This window comes from Stegodyphus dumicola, chromosome 10 (genome assembly GCF_044657685.1).
Source record: "Stegodyphus dumicola isolate Sdum_Otavi_A_Nest chromosome 10, ASM4465768v1".
NCBI classification, from domain to species: Eukaryota; Metazoa; Arthropoda; class Arachnida; order Araneae; family Eresidae; genus Stegodyphus; species Stegodyphus dumicola.
In genome coordinates, this window is record NC_140777.1 from 87348956 (window position 1) to 87362164 (window position 13209).

The 13209-nt window shown below is 33.5% G+C and overlaps 1 protein-coding gene across 1 annotated transcript in view; it reads left to right on the top strand.

Moving 5' to 3' along the window:
• The window catches only part of LOC118194412 (mannose-P-dolichol utilization defect 1 protein), a 116622-nt gene extending 105724 nt beyond the window's left edge, over positions 1-10898 (top strand). The window contains exon 5 of the mRNA XM_035365573.2: positions 8513-10898. Within this exon, the coding sequence (XP_035221464.2) occupies positions 8513-8758 (246 nt within the window). The 3' untranslated portion in view covers positions 8759-10898. The remainder of the gene's footprint in view (positions 1-8512) is intronic.
• The last annotated feature ends 2311 nt before the right edge of the window (positions 10899-13209 follow it).

The following is a 13209-nucleotide window of genomic DNA, read 5'->3' on the forward strand; positions in this document are numbered from 1 at the left end:
GTCGTGGTTCGGATTCGTAAGTCTTCGAACTCTAAACCTAAAGTCGTTCATTACGACAGGTTAGCTCATTACTATGGCCATAGTACATAATGTAAATAATTGTAAATAGTATAAGACCATGGTCCATTTTGTTTTTAAATGTGTATTTGATTTGTATTTGATAGCATTTGATTTGTTTTATGTATTGCATTTATTGTTCATGTTGTTTATTATTGTAATGTAATGCTTATTAATGCATTTATGCCACAGTTGTAAGTTTAGCTTCCTATCCATGGATTGTACTGCCCGGGACGTGCAGTCCTTGGGAAGGGGGCAGTGTTACGAATTTGGTATTTAAAAAGCTAATGTTAGTTCAATTATAAATTAAATGGTTTTATTTCTCGCGCAGTGCAGCGCGTGACGAATATTAAAAGAAAGCTAAGCCGGAAAATTGAAAATACAAGAGCGCGTGCATTAAATAAATAAATATCTCTTTTTGATTTCGAGAAAGTACTGGAAAATTCTAGCGCATGATTTTAAAATCTTATAAAAGGAGGAAAACATCTCAGTTTGTAGTAGTTGCTTAGATTGTTGTTGTTTAGAAAACTACTGTTGTTGATTGTAGCGAATTCGCGGATTAGCGTTCTTTAGCTGTTTTGAATTACGTTCTATTGGACATTTGAGTAGTTAAAAGAAAACTACTGTGAGATATTGTAATACTGCGTGATAATTTGAGAAAATTTAAGCATTTTTGTTGATAATAATAAATTTTTGTTCATTTTTTTTATCGGACTTGTGCATTCATTTCATAACGAACCCTGTCCAGGGATAGACACAAATAAAGACTCTCCAGGGACTGTCCAGGGATAGACACAAAGAAATAGAGCATGCAACAATATATTGAACTCTTTCTCTTAAATTTTCAAACTAGATTCATTTTGGTCCACAGTAGCTGAAACGTCAGAACAATTAAACCTTGAGTTCGATTTATGAAAGTGCTGTAACGTCTGATCACCCGTGTTGGGTGATGGTCGCTGGATGCAGCCACGACGCTGGTTGCGTCTTCTTCGAAGTCTTTCATTGCATAAAAAGCTCACACAAAACCCCATATCTTTCGATTTGTTAAATGTCTTGTCGGAAATACCTGGAATGGGGTAATTACTGAGTCCCTTATGTCCGGAAACCGCACCAGGGGATTTCCGCAACACCTTTCCTCAACGTTCTAACTGACAATTAGTCTCTGGACAAAACGGGAAGTTCTTCTCGTTAAGCAAATTTTCGACAGAGGTGCATATTGTCACTATGCACAGACATTTTGTGCATTTATACTTTCGTGTATAAGTGAGCTGATGAAATAAATGCCTAATAACCTTTTGAATACTTTTTAGTAGTCGTAGAAATCTACATATCAAAATCAGGTTTCAATTTTTTTTAATCATTTAATTTTTGTTTTTAATTTTTAATGTATGTATTATTACGTGTGTACGTGTTCGTAATGGCTTGAATGCACTCAGAACCGATGAAAACTTGATGAATTTCTTAAAAAAAAAAAAAAAAAAAAAACTTTATAGTTCTAGAACTTTTCAGACAAAAGTACAGCTTTTCTGAGTGTAATAGAGCACAATCAGTAGTAACCACTTTAAACTGCAAAGAACGTTGAACGCAAGCCAATGAAAAATACTTCAAATGCGTAAGCTTGCGCAGTGATCTCTCAATATGCTTTGAGCTGAATTGAAAACTGATGCACACAACGGTCTTATATAGTTTTCCCCTCCCGCCGAGAAAGTTTCAGTACTTTCGATTTCTCGAAATTGCTGGAAGGCATACACAGTTATATACGGCCGGATACAGTTACATACAGATCAGACCAGTTGCAGTTACATAGGGATTAGACCAAAATGTCGCTAAGAATTAGTAACCAAAACCGTTGCCAGTTTGGTACTTAATTATTTATCTCAATGTTAAATGGACTTACTCCTATAATCTTATTTTCCCGGTGATGAAACTTGTCCTGAGACCTTTTGTATTATATTATACTAATAATTCATGTTATATTATACAAAAGGTAATAAAATTTACATGTAATTTCACAAGAATTATTTACATATATACAAAATTCGTAACAATATGTATATATATAAACTTTTTTAAACTTTTAACTGTAAACTCTTTGAGATAAGAGATTATAATCTGAAGTTTTCAGATTCGTTTATGTATGTGGGGAGAGGATAATATTATACAACAGATTTCGCATTAATATTGTTACGTGGGTACGGGTTCTTAAGAGATTGAATGCACAAGTCCGATAATAGGTTAATAAAAATTAATATTTTTATCAAAAGAAATATTTCATAACTCTGAAATTTTTCACAGAGATATTCGTACAAGTGTTCACAGTATCACACAGTGTAATCAGCAGCTACACTTCAAAATACTGAGAACGTTAAACACAACGCAGTGCAAAATGCATCTAAAGAGAAAGCTAATCCGATCTCATGCTGAACTCGCAACAATAACAACAGCAGCTAACTAAACAACTGAGAGCAGATGCTCTCTATTTGGCCTTAAATAGTTTTCAACCGGCCGCGAGGTATTTCTAGTACTTTCTGCTTCTAATTACAGGAAAGCAATATGAGGGTGCAATTACAGTTACAGCTAACAGAGTAGTCAATTATTAATTTATTCAATTTCAATACAAATTACCGAGATACTTACTTACTCAAAGTTAATTGCACGCGCCTCTGTATTCTTACTTTTCCGGCACAGCTTTCTCATAAAATTTGTCTCACGCTACATTACACAGGGAAAAAATACAAGTCTACTAAAATGACCTATCTAAGTACAAAATTCGTAACAATATTTTCTTTAAAATGCATTAATTGTGGTGCAAGTGTTATCTTTAGTAAAGTGTTTGAACCTTCTTCTCTCCTTTTCAAAAACTGTGGAACTTTTCATTTATTTCTTACAAGGGTTCTTTGCATCTGACCTTCAATAAACCTAAAAAAATCACATGAAGGTGCAAAATGTTAAATTCCTTTTAAGCTTTCGTTCTTCAAATCCTCTAAAGCGTTTCATCTGCTTGAATGATGATGAGTGAGTCACGAGAAAATGAGAGTCACGAGACCATAGCTTGTATTTCTCTGCTGCGTGTCCAATGAACCTGGTAATTTCTCAAACGAAAAATTGAAATCTTAACGATTCGACTTTGAAAATTGCTCTATTTGGGACAAATTAAAAAAATTTTGCGAGTTTATGTACGTAAACACCCGCATAATTTACTCGAACTCCAAGATATATTTTTTTTAATCATTGTTTTCAATATTCTTATTTAGAAACCCTCAAGCATTACAGTTACTATTTTTCCTAACGTTTTGTCCATGTACCGCGCGAGAACTTCTTAATTATTTAAAATCTGTCTGAGACACTCCCCATCGAAAAAGCAGTGCCATAAACTCGGCTTTCAGTGATTAAAAAGTAAAATATTCACCGTGCAGAGTTGTAACTTTGTGTAGCGAGGGATATATATTAAAAAACACTTTTTTTGTAGCAAATTTCACCCATTTGTTTTTTTCTCATTGAAGAAAATTGAACATGAGAAATACGATTACCTCATTTCTCGTTGTAAGATGTCCAACTCAACCCTTTCCATGAAAAAAAAAAAAAAAAAGGGTAGACCAGGTAGTATTGCTATTTTGCCCGTCTTAAAGTCGGTAGGCGGTGCCGGATCTTGGTAAAAGATAGAAGTCTGAACTCCCTCCTGTTTAGGTCACGGAACTTTCTAGAAGGGATGATTTATGTGCAGTAGAAAGTATCGGACGCAAGTGTGCTCTTCTAGGTTGTGGCGGTTGCTGCTGTTGCCACGGATGCAGTCGAAATGCTGTGTAATTACTTAGAGTAACAAACAAATAAAACGGACGGTAGTTAGACCCTTTTTTTTTTAAGAAGAAGACAGTTGATTGTCCCGACTTCTCTTTTCCACCCATTGCTAAAAGGATCTTGTCTGAAATTTTTTGTTGTTGGTAGTTTCTCTTGGGGTTTTTGCTGTCATAGAGTGAGTCTTATGGGATGAAGCTTTGGTTGCTGAAGTTACTGGTTTTTCTGGAAATGGCGTCTGCGATATTTTTATGTATAACTCTTGTCAACGCTGATAAGATCTTCATTCCTGCGGCATTCTAGTTTTGTCCTTTGCTTGTCTTCTTCGGCGATGCATTGTAAGCTCTTAATTTTGGACAGCATTTTTCGATGCCAATGGGCTCGTTTTATTTCTTTAATCCTTTTTTTCGGCCATCCTATTTCTGCTTAGATTTAATTAAAATTTATGTTATTATTTTTTGGAACGTGTCTGTTTAGGATAGTCCGTCTTTCAGGTCTTTGTGCGCTATAAATATTTTAATTAATGTTTCTATAATTAAATATGGATTTTTAACTAGTTGATTAGATAGCAGATCACAGTATTGCAGTCTTTATATTATAGAACAATTCTGATTTTGTATAAGACAATGTGACCTAGTAAATAATTACCTTGTCAATATTCAGTAACAGTTATGAAACAAAGAAGCGTATGTATGTTTTGTTAGGTTAGGTTAGGTTATCTGAATATGGCAAAACGCACGAGGGCTATCTGCCTCAGGAGACGGATACCTTCATGAAGGACCTTTTAAAGAAAACTGGCTCCTATTGACGTTACACATGGGGGGAAAACATGGAAACCAACAATGCACTGAATTCGTTTGCTTGGGTTCGAATCCTGGTCGAGCTACCAGCATTCAGGGGCATTAATCACTCGGCCACTGGTGGGTCGATATGTACGAGACATTTTAATATATACAGGGTGATTCAAAAATGTCTGGCAAAGATGTAAAGGCAGGTAAAACAACCGAAATTAGTAAATTTTATAACTGAATGAATGTGTGGATGTGACGTGTTTGACGGATGTAGGTTAAAACGTCCTGCTGGCGTAAATCATTATTCCCTGCGTGAATTTCGAGCGGTGTACGTCGTTACACAAATACGTAGCTCGACGGTATGCATTTTATCCATAGAACTGTGCAGGGAAACGCAGCGGCTTCCCAAAGGAGGTTCTCGCAAATTGTTCATTTTATCTCCTCTGAACAGCTACTCTGCTTTAGCCGCGGTCCTTTAGATAAAATGCGAATTGGCAAGCTCCGCTTACGTGTAGCGATGCATATCACTGAGAATTCGCTCGAGAAATGACGATTTGCTCAAACAGAATGCTCTTAGCTACCACTCAACAACCCCCTCTGCCACCTCAATGCGCCATTTCCACATCATATTCCGTAATTAAATTTATTTCTTTTGGTCCCTTCTACCTGCTTTTTTTTTTTTTTTCCCTATATATATTTTTGAATTAGCTTGTAGATATACGTTATTTAAGCCTGTCTTATATAACTAAGTTATGTACTGTATAACCAAGTTATGTCTTATTTAATCAATTACATTGTTCAGAATCTTTGTTGAATTGTCAAGAATAATGTTCAGCGTAATGTGTTGCAAAGAATATATAGTGTATTAAGTGTGGCATTGAGTTGTAAATGTGCCTTAACCCCTTCGCGCCGACTGTCACGTATACGTGCCAGCAACGAACGCACTTACCTACCGGCTGACACGCAGGCGTGCCAGAGGATTGTTCCATTCTCTACCGACTGTCACGTATTTGTGCCAGTACTTTGGAACGTTTTTCAAACTATAATTTCTGCCACAAGATGGCACTGTGTGTCCATATGGTTTCAGTTACATTAGACCTTCTACTCGAAATGAGAGAAGCATGACTCACATACACGTGTTTTTGATTATATAAACAAACGGGGAAATAAATGTTTCCGAATGGCGTGATTTATGACGTCTCTTTAAATCGCACTTTATTCGCACGTGTTTACTATAAGTAGAGAAGTTTTATTTGCTCTAAAGCGTTGGGTATTTCGGTTTGCAGTTCAGTTTTTAGAAAATAATTAGATCTTGTTAGACGTGAATTCTTTGTTTTTACCGTTGCAATGTCGAAGCGTCGAAAATGTTTAACAGAGCATGAAATAGCAGAAATGATGCAAAATATTTCAGATATTGATTCTGAAATTCTGATATTCTGATATTGATTCTGAAAGATTAACTGAAAGACATTTTCCAAAACTTTGTTCAGAAGAGACTGATAAGAAAATGAGATGACGATGCTTCGTTTGTTCACATTCCCGGAAAAATCCTCCAAAACGGCAAATGAGTTATTATGAGTGCAAGGAATGTAACGTAGGACAGTGTGTAGATCCCTGTTTTCAAATTTTTCATACGAAAAGAGAATTTTAAATAATATATTTAGTTTTCAGATGTATAATGTTAAAATTCATAAAATGGTGAGTAATTAAAATAAAATGTGTAAAATATGCATTTAAACAAGAAATAAGGTAATTAAAGTATATATATAAAAATATTTATAAAGCATAAGCCGTTTAAATACTCTATAGAGCATTATTAAATAATTCGTTGATACTTCGGAAATTTCATGGATTTAGGCTTAGTAGCAAAAAAGCCCCCGGCCCTGGAGAGACGCTCGCGTAAGACACTGCCGGCCTCAGCGATAAGCGCGCGTTTTCGCTACCCGGCTCGAAGGGGTTAAGTACAGTGCAATGATCAACGCAGTGCATATTATGAAATGTGTAGTGTAGCGAGTATGTGTAGCGATGTGTTAACATGCGATGTAGCCAGGAAAATGTTTAATTCGCATGCAGAAAAATCTATATTTTGCCCTTGTATGGCCATGTAGTTTGCTCTTGTGTGGCCATGTAGTTTGCCCTTGTGTGGCCATGTAGTTTGCCCTTGTGAGGCCATCTAGTTTGCCCTTGTGTTGCCATGTAGTTTGCCCTTGTGTGGCCATGTAGTTTGCCCTTGTGTGGCCATGTAGTTTGCCCTTGTGTGGCCATGTAGTTTGCCCTTGTATTGTTTTCGGAGTGTAGCTTCAGATAGTTTCGGGATCCGGACGATACCCAATTAGTCTATGTAAGCCGTCCGGGTGTCCGGACCGCGTAATGGCAAACCGCACATTGAGTTGATCAGTGTTAACGAATTTCGTTTACTGCGCATGCTCAGTGGTGTACCGTTGGTGTGGCAAGGAAATGCTGGAGACTAAGCATAAGTAACCGTTACACAAGCCTGTTCATCATGTAGGTCTTATCGACTATTTACAATTACAATACTACCGAAATTTATTTATGCTTAATGCATTTGCTTCTGTTTCATTTCATTTTGGTTTATTTTGTTCATAAACATTATATTTAATATCAGTTATTTATAATAATTTCCTTGACTTTAATTCAGTAATTTAAACTGCGAACTGTTTACGCCCAGATAACAGAACCACACACCGCATTTATCTTCTTTTAAAATTGTACCAAAGTCGTAATTACGCCAAATTCTCTTCTGGGCATGCGCAATATGCGAAATTCGTTTAACATTGATTAACTGAATGTGCAGTTTGCCATTATGCGTCCGGACCTGCTTTTACCTGTCACCTGTAGATATACGTACTAACCTAGAATTCTAAAAAAAAAAAGTCCTTACCTAACAATAAATGAATTTAATTACGCAATATTAAATCATCTTTTACACAACAATAAAAAGTTCAATAGCTAATTTTTTTAATGTTGAGTTTCTCAAAAATATACCTTTTTCCCATGCCCTTGTTGATTTGACCATTTTTTTAATATTGTATGTGAGCCTTTGTATATTCCTATATTTTTTAAAGCTTCATAGATGAAACTTTGTAATTTGTGAATTTTAAGAATTACTTGATTTGAAATAATATAATTTCTAAAACTTGAATTTTTCTGATCATATTCTAAATGGATTCAGCATTAGCACATCCCGAAGTTCAAAGTTCCAAGCAACAAGAGATTCTAAATATTTTTATTTTTTTTACTCATTCCACGATATGAAATAAATCGAGCGTTAGTTTCCTTGTAAACATCTTCTGTTCTCTGGAAAAAGAGAATTTATATGCTCCAGGGAAAGAAAGTCCTCATCCTTCCACCCTGTTTTGAGAATAATTTGGTTCGAATGGCGCATGCGTGTTTGCATTCATGGTCGCAGATGAGGCGGCTGAACTATATCACCAATTCTAATAACTTCTGTAACTTTATTTTAAATAAGAGTCAATAATCTCATATTATTTTTAAATCTTTTGCAGTAGGTAAACAGACACAGCTAAGTATGGCATCTAATATTGAGAGATCGCTGTCAATATTAAGGTCATTACTCTTTCTGCTGTATCAGTCATCCATACTCGCGCTTATTCTTATCCCTTTTGATTTCCTTCTCCATTCAGATGCTTCTGGAATGAGAAAGAGATATTGGAAAGTAAATTTTAAAGAGACTAACTTGTTAGCAAAATTGTAAAATCTTATAAGTTTGTTTTTCCATGAGTTATTAATTTTTTTTGTTAATGCCTTGACTAAAAATCTCCTATTATTTTTAACAATCCTTAACGGAATAGTTTTTTTAATTTAATTATTTCTTCTGTATTTTGTAGATGATCCAAGCTGCCAAAAACTACCAAAATGGACATACTGGTCAGCTCTCTGCTATTACAGTATTCTTGCTGTTTCTGGGAGGTTTGGCAAGAATCTTCACTTCTATTCAAGAGACAGGTGATCCAGTTATAATATTTACCTTCATCATGGCTTCCTTATCCAATGGTATACTTGCTGCTCAAGTTTTTTATTACTGGAAAGCGACTTCTGAGATTCTTATGAAGGCTGATAAAAAGAAGCTATAAAGCTGGTTGCTTGCTGGAAATTCACTGTGATGATATCCTGACAATCTCCATTCCATATTTGATGTCAGTTTACTTTTACAGAAGATATCTCGTGACATTTTATTGATGTTTTAATTATTGCTCTAAAATAATAAATTTCCAGTATTCAGTTTAAATCGAAGTAATTGATTATGGTAAATTTTTAAAAATAAATTAAGAATCTTTTATTTCAAAATATTTTAATTGAAGCATTTACAGTGTGGACTAGCTTGTGGACCAGCTAATCAAACTGAAAATAGTCTTAAAGTCGTAACAAGATTATATTTTTGCAGTTAGTCTTAGTAAGATTATATTTTTGACAAAGTGTGCATATTCAGTATAATTTAAAGATCCGCTTGCAAATGTAAAATGAAATGTAAATTATATAGCATATTAATGTAAAGGCAAGGCATCGTAAGTACCATTATCAGTATCTTTTGACTGATATATATATATATTGTTTCAAAAGAAAAAATAGTAAAGTTAAATTAAAAAATTCTCTTGCGCCATTGCTGCAAGGAATGAAATTCAAATATATATATATATATATTATGTGAAAAGAAGTCTATGGATTAGTATCCTACAAAATTTGTAAAATCAAACAGAAACGCTATTCAGTTTTATTTTTTATCGCTAGATTATTGTTTTCATATCTGAGATAATGTGTTTAATACTGTAAATCATGCTGCTCTAAAAGGTATAATCATCTTACAACTTGTGAGAATTATATAATAGTTCTCATGCATCCATATGAAAATATATGTAAAATTATTTGAAGTGATAATACATCATGTAATAAATATCTGCTTTTTGAAAGCAGAGCTCTGACTTTTGAAGTTACAATGTGGTCTTCAAAATACTACTATAACGTAAATTTTTTTAGAAAAAAAGAGTCTGTGCCATATAACTGTTATATACTAAACACATACCATGCATTCATTTAAAGCTCGTATGCTTGCATTACATTTCTAACTAATGCAAACTAACATCCTTATGTAATTAACCAGTTTTGCATGTGGTTGCATTACACGTGTAGCATATACATAAAACAGAAATGTGACATTGAGTGAAAACAGGCTTATGAATATGTTACTGTTGCATCACTTATTAATGGTTATGTTTTATTAACATTTGGTTTTGGTCTATTATTAATAAATATCTTATGTTTCAATGATATTATAACTTTTTCTGGGTATAAAACAAATATAAGATGCTGCATTAAGTTTGTATGAAAATTGAAATTACTTACTGTTCTTTTTATGCAAGACTTTTAGGCCTAGTGAGAAAAGTTGTTGAAATATCAAGTATTCCTAATTAGAATTAATTTTATTACTCCCCTTCCTCCTCCCTCAGAAAAATTCTACTTAATTCTTCTAATTGGATTTATATTTAGTTGTATAGAAAAATCATAAATCAGACAATTTTTATTTTTCTATAATTCACAGATTTTTGCCCTCTAGTGATCTATCACACTTTAAGATTCACTTAATACTAGTAAACATTTTATGAATTTATATGTAATTTAAGCCATGCATATTATTATTACATAAAAAGTATTTAATATTATAAGTTTCATTAGAATCTCAACTATGTTAAAAAAGCTGACAATTGTGCCCGTATTAATGCTGCCAGAACATTTCCGTGTGTCATTTTTAATACAAATATGCATTTGTAAATAATCTGCATTAAATTATACTACGTATAAATTACTTTATGCTTGCTTTAATGAACAATATGCTAGTTTCATAATTTCTTTGTTTGAATTATAAGTAATTAATTATTTTGTGCAGCTATAGTACATTTTTATGACTGATGACATTTTTCTTTAGATTAAAAATTATGCTACTTAAGTTAGGCTTAAAATTGGGTACATTTCATTCTGTTTAACTGTATATGTTGCTCATTCTATTAAGGTTGGTAATAATTTATAGAATGTAAAATGTTATTTAATATTTTAAATCTCTAATAAATACATAAGTTTTATTTGACATTTTAATCTTTTTTGATGGCATTAAATATTTGTATGACTGTAAGTGTAAAAATGTTTATGAATACTTTTCTAGTTTGTAGCTGGAGAATTTTGTATGTGAATTCATTGGAATAAAGTATGGTTTTATACAGTTTTGCTGTTATTCATTTCTAACATTTTTTTAAGTTTAAACAAATTAATTAATTAATTGGAATGACTCTTATTTAGTATTGAACTTTGAATTGTGTGACAGAAAATTTTGATTAATTGCAAAATTTTTGGTTGAAATACACATTTTTCAGTGTAAGCTAATTGATGCTATGTTGTTGTTGCTACATGATTATGGAAACATATTTTGTAGATACAGTTCCTTTTATGCTAGAGTGTTAAAGTTTGAAAAGTCCTTGATAAGGTAATAAAAGTGATTTCAGTGATATTTATAAAACCAATTAAAATTTTTACATAAATAGCCACCTTAAATAGTTTTATAAGGAAGTATATGTAATGATTTTTAATAAATTCAACTAATTTTGTAATTCTGTAATTTCACGCGTCCAGCTAGTAATAAAGAGTAATAGCGATGGAAGAACAAAGTTTACTGCTTTTAAAATCGCCTAGTTTGTTAATCAATAACAGACTGATTAAATTCGAAAGAAAACTCTTTCGCTTTTCCAAATGGCAACACATTATTGCGTGGAAAATAAAAAAAATATTTTATTTCGAACAGCGGCAACTCATTTCTGTTAAATAACTTGATTTTTCACGGGCACGACGATTAAACCTCTAAATAACGTAAAAAAAAAAGGTTATTTTTGCAAATTTGACAAACCACAGGATATTGTAAGAGTCTTTATTTATTTATTTATTTAAACATTGTTAAAAAGTGTTGATAATAATTTTTAATTTACCGAGGAGTGAGGAAGATGCGATATCGTTTTTTCAGGAAAAAGATATATTCCCTCACAATCGAATATGCGTAAAATGTGAAATATAATTACATGTAAACCGAAGTAAGTGGAGGTGCAAAGTAAAACGTTGTTTTATAAAAAAAAAAAAAAAAAAAAAAAAAAAGGGAGGCGTTCGATCCGACAGCTGGTTTAATGGCTCCAGAATACCATTCGTAACAGCGATCCGTTTTATTTACTGTTGAACAGAGGAATTAACGTCGTTTAATTGGTGCAATAAACAGCTCAACACCTTAACAGTTAAGGTAAAAATCTAATCTATCAAAATACCACGATTGACTGGAGCAATTTTAATGAGAGAGGTTTGTTTCCTAGATTTACTTCGACAACCTAAAGAACGAGTAGTTGGCACTGAAAAAATAGTCGAAAATGACGAGAATTTTTGAAAGGATCGATGATATATTCAAACTGTTCGCAAGACTATTCCGCCCCCCAATGGCGGGCACTTGCCTATAACGTCATTGGCCTTTACTAAGGCCAGAAGTGGTGGCCATTTTGTTGTGGAGGCACCTAAGGCCCATATCATAATAAGGCCAGAAGTGGTGGCCATTTTGTTGTGGAGGCACCTAAGGCCCATATCACACACGCATTTGTTTCATACGAACAACTGTTTTGCAGAATTTTTCTGCCTGGTTTCCTATTGAAAGAAAGACTCGCGATTTTTTCCATCTTTTGGAAAAAAATTTCAATTTGTTCGTTTTCAACAAATCAGCGACCAATAGTAAAAATACATAATTAGAGTAAATATCGATATTGATAAATTTTTAAATAATACCACTATTACTATAATGGTTTGAAGAATAATAAATCGCAAAAGTTTAAATAATAAATTGCAAAAATGGTTTACAGCACCTAGGGGGTTACCGGCGACCCCCCCGAAGAATGCATTAAACGCTATTATATAACTCATCTTCTGTAGCTAATATTTCAACATGATATGCATTGCAAAATAAAAAATTCATATTGAGCAATGGGTAACCACCTAAAGGGAGCGCGGCAGTCAGCGTGTTAATATGAGCCAGTTGCCCATAGATTTGTTTATGACTGGCAACTAGCCATTTTAGGCTTTGGCCAATACTAACAAGCGGTGGCCGTTTTATTATGGGGACACCTAATAGGCGATCATCGTTACCTCCTATGAAGGGACAGACAGTTTACATCCTTTCCCCCTCCGGGATTTAAACCAAGGTCTTTCGGACAGCAGTCAGAGTTTCCTTTAGATAGTCGTCCATGAAGACATTCATCCCCTTAAACAGATAGTCCTCCTGTGCTTTGCCATATTCAAATAACCCTAACATAACCTTTAGGTCAGCTTATATTTCATTTACTACATGTGAAACAAATTTATGTTTGCTTTATTGCAATAAACGATAAATAGACTATCACCTGCGTAAATTTTATGCGCTTATAATTAAAACAAATGATCTGGGAAATTTATGATCCTTTTTTACTTCCTCGTACGAAGTAAAAAGGAAGTATAGTAATCGCGAAAAGTTTCA